Source organism: Triticum aestivum, chromosome 2D (assembly GCF_018294505.1).
Source record: "Triticum aestivum cultivar Chinese Spring chromosome 2D, IWGSC CS RefSeq v2.1, whole genome shotgun sequence".
NCBI classification, from domain to species: domain Eukaryota; kingdom Viridiplantae; phylum Streptophyta; class Magnoliopsida; order Poales; family Poaceae; genus Triticum; species Triticum aestivum.
In genome coordinates this window covers 589,564,309-589,573,727 of record NC_057799.1, presented here as the reverse complement: position 1 = coordinate 589,573,727, position 9,419 = coordinate 589,564,309, and the positions used below count along the sequence as shown (strand labels likewise).

Here is a 9,419-nt window from a genome sequence, read left to right as displayed (position 1 = left end):
ACCTCCGGTAGATGCGGAAGATGCGCGATAGGGGCCCTCTCCGGAAGATGACACTAAATTGGCGAATATCCGAAGCCCCGGTAACTTTGAGCCTAGTGAGGTCAATGGCCCCTATAAAGAATTCCTCAAACAAAGCCATCACCTCCGGTTTTATTACCTCCCAGAAAGTCTGAAAGAACGTCACTGGAAGGCCATCCGGACCGGGGGCCGAGCAAGAGTTCATACCCTTAATAGCCGCCCAAACCTCAGCCTCAGAGAACGGGGCGTAAGGGCCGCGTCGTCAGCAGGAGAGACACAGTTGTGGGCCGGCCCGCGGCATCAGCCCGCAGCTCGTGAATGGCCGTAAGGGTTCATTTTCCTTTCCGGGTATTTGTTCAAATTACGACATGATTGATGGAACTTCCGATAATTAACACACTTTGTATATAGGGAATGTTTTGTGTGTCACGTTGAGCGCATTATTCAGAGCTGAGCCCAGTTTGCAATTTCTTCGGCTTGCCCTCAACTGGTTGTTGCGTGCTCAGGAGAGTAAATCCAACCGTCTGAGCATTTGGCGTAACAAAATTGCAGCTTAATTTGTGAGGCAAGTGCTATATATGGTCCATGCCACAGGCTAAGCTTTTGGGCCGTCAGAGATGAGTACAGTAGCAAGTGGGACATGGATCAGAGACCAGTAACATGATGCACTGCAGCTTCATTTCTTTTGTACCCAAGAAAAAAAATCCCATGATCGGAAGAAGAAAAATGATTAAATTTATGGTGTATGTTGAAAAAAAAAAATGGCGAGCACACCATGTCGGTGTGTTTGGCTGGTAGCAAGCATGCCATGCCAAGCCAGCCTGCGTGCGGTCGTTCAAACAATTTGCGTCTTTCTTGGCCTTTTTTTCCTTTCCTTCTTCTCCTCTTCCACTCAAGATCATTCAAATACTCATCAATATGAAGGGCTGACCACGCCTGCCGTGTGGTGCTAACCGTGCCCGGGGAGCGACTTATAAACTAGCCCTACTTGACCCAGCTAAGCGGTATGGTACTAATAACAAAAGCTAAACACAACGCTGCATCTGCAACTCTACGGTTGGGCCTTAGGCCCATAGCTCTGCATACTCTCTGGGTGTTCCCGCTGGCCGCGATGGAATTGTTTACAGGCGGCGGCCCAGGAGGTTTTTCCCCGGGCTCGGAATCTGCTTCGGTCATGCCGTATGTGCCTGTCTATGCATACCATAATAGATGCTCCACCTGGCCATCTAGACATACCTGTACGTATATCAATCTTTGCTAAGCTCCCCTACCATTAATATTGCCAGAGGAGGAAGATCAATGAGTGTGTACTAGTCTACGAGCGGATGGAGAACAAGATGTTGAGATATCTGTGTATCTCCTTTCTTTATGGTGAATATGCTGAGCAGCATATCATTTCATTGATCGGTGGAAACGAGAGTACAAGGTGCAGCCTCGCGGACGTACACGATCCGGCGTCTAGGAGGGTGCGAGAATGAGCAGCAGGGGAGGATGCTCAGCCTCAATACACAAGTTCAGGTTACAGGTAAAACGGTGGCCAAGCTAATCCCTTGGCGCCCGCCTTGGCCCATAGGCGAGCATCATCCTTGATCGAGAGGACGAGGTCGTCGATGGAGGGTCATAAGCCATCAAAGACGGCCGCGTTACGATGCTTCCAGATAGCCCAGGCGGAGATGCAGGAGAACAAAACTGAACGGACTCTGCTCCACAACACACTAAAATGTATTCCCAGCTTTTCTTTCATGCGACAAAGGAAAAGGGAGCGATTCATCTCATCTTAGAAACAAACCAGAAAACACATGACATGACATCCAGGTCAACTTTCATCTCCCTTTTACCATGGCTGCCGATACAGGTTCAATCAACTAGATCAACTATTCAATAACCAGACTTAAGCCCTGAGTTCCTAAGATATCACCTTCCAGTTATGTGTCCAAAAGGCTACCCAAACATCCGGAATTTTAAAACAAAAAAGAAGAAGCTTCACATGGCAGCATTGTTGGTTTCCATTCCACCTTTCTGGCTTCGGAATCCAAGCTAGTCCATTTAGATGAATTTTGGACTGGCCGAACGGCCGAGATGATTCAAAATCTGCATCCCTAGTTTTGGTCATAATGACTTGCACCAATCGTGCTTTACCCACTCAACAGAAAATAAAAAGGATATGATAGCGGTAGCTCTGCAAGAAGCTACCAGCAGTACATTTATGATAATGGCTTCGTCCATTTCGCAAGGTCCTGCACTCTTGCTCTTGAGCGGCGGAGATCACATTTCGCAAGGTCCTGAACTCTTGCTCTTGAGCGGCGCATATCAGACATCAGTGATCTCCGCCAGGGATGGAAATCTACCACGATCTGAAAAGTTATTATGCACAAAAATCAAAACCAACATTCCAATTCAGCATTGATAGTTTGATTTGCTATACAAGTACAGCATAATACCAGATCAAAAAGTCTAATATAAAATGAGCTCCAGATGCGAGCTTCAGATATACCAGAAAAATAATAGTATAGTTATGAAAAGAACATTTGAAACAAAGTAACAGCATAACATGAGATTAAAAAGTTTGCACGGTCCAAAATATGTCAAATAACAGAATTCAAATTAAGGTCAGTTTCCGATGACATGTATTCAGTTTGCACTTGCACGCACAAATGGTCTGTGGCAATCTCTACATGTGAGGATAACAACTAATAATTGCAGTTTGACTTTCTTGAAGCTGCTCACAAACCAAGCAACATATAGACACAGTAAAGAAAATGCAAGGCAACAGACAAGTACTTCATTCTTCATTGGCTACATAAAAGTAAAACTTCACATTTTTGTAGTCAGTGGTAGTTCTTTTTTCTAGGTGTGCCCTGCTATGATAGGCTTGGAGTGGTTTTCTTTTCTACTTTCTACTCCCTCCGTCCCAAAATAAGTGTCTTGAGCTTTGTACAAAGTTGAGACACTTATTTTGGGACGGAGGGAGTATTTCCTTTCCCTTCCCATCTTATGGAAATTTTCATTCCTTCTCTAATACAATGATGTGCAGTTCTCTCGTATGGACGTTTTTATTCCCTTCCGATCCTTCCTTTCTTTAAGCTTCCCTCATATGGACATTTTTATTCCTTCTCTAATACAATGATGTGCCGTTCACCTAAGCATTCAAGAAAAGAAAACTATTTGACCAATCAATAGCTCTAAAGAAAAGTAGAAATTTAAGGGTTACTGATGCAATTGGGCTTCCCATGGACTGATCCATATGATAACAGAATAAGAACAACCAGACTTGACTCCAAAACTGAAAATTCACAAACTACAACCCAGATCCTTATATCTCCAATTGTATGTCCAAAAAGTTTGACACTGCTACTTGATAGTCCTTTTGGAGACAACAATAACAATAGAGTTGTATTTAATTTCAGGATAGAGAACAACATAGAATAAACATGACTTTAGTTCCAAGTAACTGTATCGAGCATTAACCAAGCTGTACTCAAATAGTACAGCAACTGAAGTACAAATTTTCAACAGTACAATCAGGATGGATTCAACGAGACAGCCCCAATTGATCGTCATAACTTTCACAGTAACAATGTGCCATGATCAGAAAAGATACCATGCACAAAACTCATAACTAACTGTCCAATTAGCATCCCACTCTGAAGAACTATGTGTTGGTACTTGGTACTCATTCCAAAGGTTACAAAACTAAGTTTGAGGTGTGAACTTCAGCTATGCCAGAAAATAACAAACTCTGTTTTTTTAAGGAGTCTGAAGCAAGGTAACAGGTAATACTAGAACAACAGACTTGCAGCATATTTAGCAATTCCACTAGTGCTTCATTGTGCTCCTTGACAAGTTAAATCGCATAACAAAAATCATGTTCTGTTTTCCAATGACATACCCAGTTGTAACATTAAAGTAGCACACACAGAACTGTCTTTGGCAAGCTCTGCACATTAATTGAACTAACAAACATTACTTACATTATGAGTAATTATTCACAGACCATAACCAACCAATTAAGCAAACATATAGAGGCTGTAAAGAAATGTCCATCGTATGGACATTTTTATTCCTTGTCTAATACAATGATGCACAGTTCTCTCATATGGACATTTTTATTCCCTTCCAATCCTTCTTTTTTTAAAGTTTCCCTTGTATGGACATTTGTACTCCCTCTCTAATGCAATGATGTGCAGTTCTCCTAACCATTCAAGAAAAGAAAAAATATTTGACCAATCAATGGCCCTAGCAAGTACAAATTTAAGGGGTAATGATGCAACTGGGCTTCACATGGACTGATCCATATAATATACCAGGCTTGACTCCAAAACTGAAAATTCACAAATTACGATTCAGATCCTTGTATCTCCAATTTTATGTCCAAAAAGTTTGACACTGCTACTTGGTAGCCCTTTTGGAGACAGCAATAACAATATAATTGTAGTAATAAATCTCAGGAAAGAGAAACAACATAGAGTAAACATGACTTTAGTTCTAAGTAACTGAATCAAGCATAAAACAAGCAGTCCTCTAATATGCCTGACATAATAAACTGAAGTACAATTTTTTTGACAGTACGATCAGGGTGGATTCAACGAGACAGCCCCAATTGATCGTAGTGACTTCCACAGTAACAATGTGCCACGACAGAAAAGATACCATGCACAAAAACTCATAATTAACTGTCCAACTAGCATCCTGCTTTGAAGAACTAAGTGCTTGTACTCATTACAAGTGTTACAAGACTAAGTTGAGGTGTGAACTTCAGCTATGCCAGAAAATAACAAACTGTTTTTTTTTAAATCCGAAGCAAGGTAACAGGGTAATACTACATCAACAGATTTGTCAGCATATTTTACAATTCCACTAGTGCTTGGTTGTGCTCCTTATCAAGTTAAATCTCATAGCGAACATCCTCTGTTTCCAACGTCATATAATCAATATGAAGTACGTAGCACATACAGAGCTTGCCTTACAAGTAATTGTTCACAGACCATAAACCAACCATTAAGCGAACATATAGATTCTATAAAGAAATCGCAGAATAACAGACAAGAAGCAAGGGCTAGGACCATACCTGGAGTATAGAAGCTCATGTAGGGTAGGACGCTGAAGTAGACCCCAGACTCGGCAACCTTCTTAACCAGCCCAGAATCTAGCTTGATTGTGAATAAGCCAGCACCTGTGCTGACGAATATGACACCCACACCCTCTGCACATCCAACCACAAATGGTTTGTCATCAGAACTGGCAACAGGTATAACACTCTCCAGCAGGATGGCCCTGCAGTGCACCCATCCTGCATCTCCTTGTGCATTCACCTTTCTTGACCACAGATGAAGGCTGGAACCCTCAACGCAGGCAAACCCCAGTGAACTGTCCTCCATCACCATGAGGGCGACGTGGTTACCATACTCTTTTCTGACACCGGGTTTGTACACATCCTTTGTTGGCGGGTCAATCATGGATATGCGATTCTTGCTCCAGTTATACTTGACGACTGGGTTACCCCAGCGAAGTGTGAAGTAGGCTTCGTCTCCAATGACGGCACCCCGCCTAGGCTGGACATAGGGTGTGTAGTAGAATCCAGCTGCAATGGCATCTCGCCTGTGCTGGACATCGCAGCCAGCGTCCATTGTCACTGGCGTGCTCCACGCACCCGTCTCTGATGAGTACACGGCGGCCTTGACTAGATCTGTGCAGTCTTCGGTGACCAGAAAGACAACCCGAAAGGGGCCGCCGTGGCAGTCGAGGTGGTCGCAGCCCGGCACGGCGCAGAACACGGCGGCAGTGTAGATGAGCCACGGGATGCCGGGCTCCGGGAGGCGGTGCTGCTCGCCCGTGACGGGGTCCCAGACGACGAAATGCCAAGCCCCGACCCCCACGTGGAGGAGGACGCGGCCGTGGCGGCAGTCGAGGGGGCGCGTGCGGCTGAGGTCGGGGTAGGGGGAGAGGGGCGCCGCCGTGGTGGGGGCGAGGCGGGCGGCGGGGTCTCCTTCGAAGACCTGGAGCCTGTGGAGGAGGCCGAGCAGGGGAGGCGCCCGGTGGAAGACGCTGTAGCGGCGGCGGAAGGAGGGGTCGCGGAGGACGCGGAGCCAGGGCTTGCAGACGAGGGCGGCGCGGAAGAGGTGCTCGGGCTCGTCCGGCGGGAGGCGGAGGAAGATCTCGGCGGTGACGTCGTCCATCAGCGACGCCATGGGCAGCGGAAGCGAGGGTTTTGTGTGGGGATTGGGCGATTGGGGAGCGGAGTTAAATTCACCCGCGGTCACTGTATTTGATCACAAAGTTCACTTCGGTCACTGGATTACGGAATACCCAGATTACGGTGCTTATCGTTACATTTGTTAACAGCGTAGGTCACCGCGTACGCTGCGTCGCCGTATTTGTCCCACGTGGCGTACTGTTTGACTGTTTGACCTGCCACGCAAGCGAGGCGGGGGTTCTTTTGCACTGGCGAGTTGATTTGGGGGGGGCTATTTTGCAAATTTCGCGTTGTACTAAAACCCCCTCCCCCACCGTCCTCCAAATCCCTAGCCATTTTCCTCTTTCGCCGTCGGCCACCAAATCCCTAGCCGGCGTCGTCCTGTCGTCACCCACTCCCCGCCCAGCACCGCTCACCGCCGACGTCGCCGCTTCTGCAACGAGTTGTTCTTCCCCTGAAGCATGTCTGCATCGAGCTCCTGCCGCTCTTCTCGCCGCGGCGGCGGTCCATTCATCCCCCTCATCTACTGCCCGTGGGGGTGTGGTTCCATGGTGAAGAAGCATGTTTCCGGCACTGAGGATCACCCTGGATGGGTTTACTACCGCTGCCCCGGCCATGGTGTAAGTTCTCTGACATTTGGTCTTGGAAAGCATTGATTTTGCCACATTTGGTCTCTGTTTTTGGCACATTTGGTCTTTGATTTTGCATTCGTTGAGACAGAATGGATGCAATTTCTGGCATTGGGAGAGGGAGTATGTTGCTTACTTGGTGGAGAAGATGTTTCTCACTGGAGATAATGCTGTGGATGCAATTGGGTGGTCTGAAGACAGGAGAGAAGAGCTGGAGCGGCGCAATGAACAGAGAAGAGCTAGAGGGATGGTGGCAGTAGGATTCAGGGGTTCATGTTGTGAGGAGAGGAGGAGTGAATCTTTGTTGCAGGTTGGCAGGCAGATTGTTCTTCTGTTGAAGATAGCTGTGGCAGTAGGTGTGCTTGTGTGTGTGCTGTGTGTGATGCTGCTGATGAAGTGATGCAAGAGTTGTGTGTGATGCTGCTGAGGAGAGGAGGAGTGAACTATGTGTGTGATGATGTTGAAGATAGCTTTGGCAGTAGGTGTGCTTGTGTGTGTGCTGTGTGTGACCTGTTGAATTGTTGGTAGTATGAAGATGCTAGTAAGCTAGTAATGTAATGGAAGTATGTTGTTGATCAATCTATGTTGCATATTATGTCTTCCTGTTGGCCAATATATATGATATGATCACAGTTGGGTTGTTTGCATTACTATATTGTGATCTGACATAATGATAAGTGGTAAGTGAAAAATCAGAAAATGTTGGCAAAATGATAAGCATGTCAAAGATGATCATCACAAGATATGTAACAAAGATGATCACCAGGTTCAAGAAATATATATGACAAGCAACATATATAGCAAGCACAACATAGCACCAGGTTAAATAAGATAGTAAAGATCCACCAAAAGCACATGTCTAACAAGCTTAACAGTAAGGTTAAGTTCAGCAGAAGAACTTGACACAGACCAAATTTAAGTTTAACATGACAAGAAACACCAAAATGCTGGATTAGTTCACCAGAAGAACTTGATACAGACCAAATTTTCTACTTCCTAGGCTCTCTCAGTTCATCAAACATGCTGACCTTCCTGGTTTTCTTGCTTGTAGAGCCACCTCCCATGTCATGTGCACTTGTAGAGGCCCTCTTCAGCCTGGACCTGTTGTGCTGATCTTCCTTTCTTTTGGCAGCAAGCTCAGAAGCTTTTCTCTTCCTTGCCTCCTCTCTAGCAGCTGCCAGCTCTGCTGTTTTCTTCTCTCTTTGTTATAGGACAATTGCTCTATTTGCTTCAGCTATTTCCTTCTTCTTTGCAACATTAGCAGCTCTTTTCTGTTGTGTTTCATGCTTCTTTGCTTCTCTTTCTATTGCTTTCTTCTTTGCAGCCAGGTCTCTCTTCTCTTGTGCCTCAGCAGCTCTCTTCTCTGCTGCAGCATTTAGTGCCTCCAGTGCAGCATCTCTCTTCTCTGCCATTTCTCTGTCTTTCTCCATCTTCATCTGCCTGAGCTTCATGGCTTGACTACCATCCCTGCTAGCAGTTGTAGTAACATGTGGCATGCTACTGCTCTGAGCTCTTGCTGAGCTAATGAAGCTTGATTCAGGCATGGGTTGCTGAGAAAGTCCAGGTCTCCTAGATGATTGTTGCTCCCTTCTCATCTGTTGTACCATTGTGTCACCAAACACTTCCTGAAAAGATGAAAGTAACATCATTAGAACACTTCACAAGTCATAAATTATTGTCAATGTGAATATGTAAAGCTTGACAATAATTAAGGAAGACAAACCTGAGTTATTACTGGTTCCTCTTCACTTTCTTCACTGCCTGAATCAACTTCAACTTGATGCACATTCTGTTGTTCATCATCTGATGAGTCAACAGGAATAGGAGGAATAGGTTGTGGTTGTGGCACATGCCTCACAGGTGGCAAACCAGCTTTCCTCTTGTTGCAACCTGCTCTGTTGTGACCCTCCTCTTGGCAATGAGAGCAAGTGATGACCACACCATGCCTTGTGAGCTTTTTGCCTCCTCTCTTGTCCTTGGCTTCATGTGGTTGTTTCCTTCTATTCTTCTGATGCCTTCCCTTTTTGTCATTGGGTGGGGGTTTGATCACTGGACCATGCATCTTTTCCCACTCTCTCTCATCTCTGTCTGGCATGATGATAGGCTGGTAGGCTTTCAGAAATGAGGCAATGCTGTAGCATTTGTCAACTAGGTCCTCAGGCTCAATTCTCTCATCTTTGCAGCAAACAACAGAATGATGGCATGGTATGCCATTGAGGTCCCACCTTTTGCAAGTACAACTTAAAGCTTTTATGTCCACTATGTAAGATCTCCCTTTGTTATCAACCTACACAGATGACATAGGGCACTTAATCAATGCAAGAAAACAGGATGAATATGCAAAATGCTAAGTCAGGCTAGATTACCTGGAATATTCCATCCCCTGCATTTGATGCATGACATGTAGCTGACAAATCATCATTCTTCTCAAGTCTTTTCTTAATTTTGGGGCAAACAGTGCCATCCCATGTTTCTGCTTCCTCTCTCTTGTTGTAGAACCTTGTCATCAACTGCTTTTTTATTGTCATGATCAATGACAATATGGGGAGCTCTCTGGCCTCAAGAATGTACCTACAGCC

The 9,419-nt window shown here is 45.3% G+C and overlaps 1 protein-coding gene across 1 annotated transcript; it reads right to left on the bottom strand.

Moving 5' to 3' along the window:
- Positions 1 to 1,809: 1,809 nt before the first annotated feature.
- Positions 1,810 to 6,237, bottom strand: LOC123050202 (uncharacterized). Its single transcript, XM_044473028.1, has 2 exons — positions 5,087 to 6,237; positions 1,810 to 2,372 (listed from the first exon to the last, which is right to left on the bottom strand). The coding sequence occupies exons 1-2, from the start codon at positions 6,204 to 6,206 to the stop codon at positions 2,329 to 2,331; spliced, it is 1,164 nt and encodes a 387-aa protein (XP_044328963.1). The 5' UTR covers positions 6,207 to 6,237; the 3' UTR covers positions 1,810 to 2,328.
- Positions 6,238 to 9,419: the final 3,182 nt, after the last annotated feature.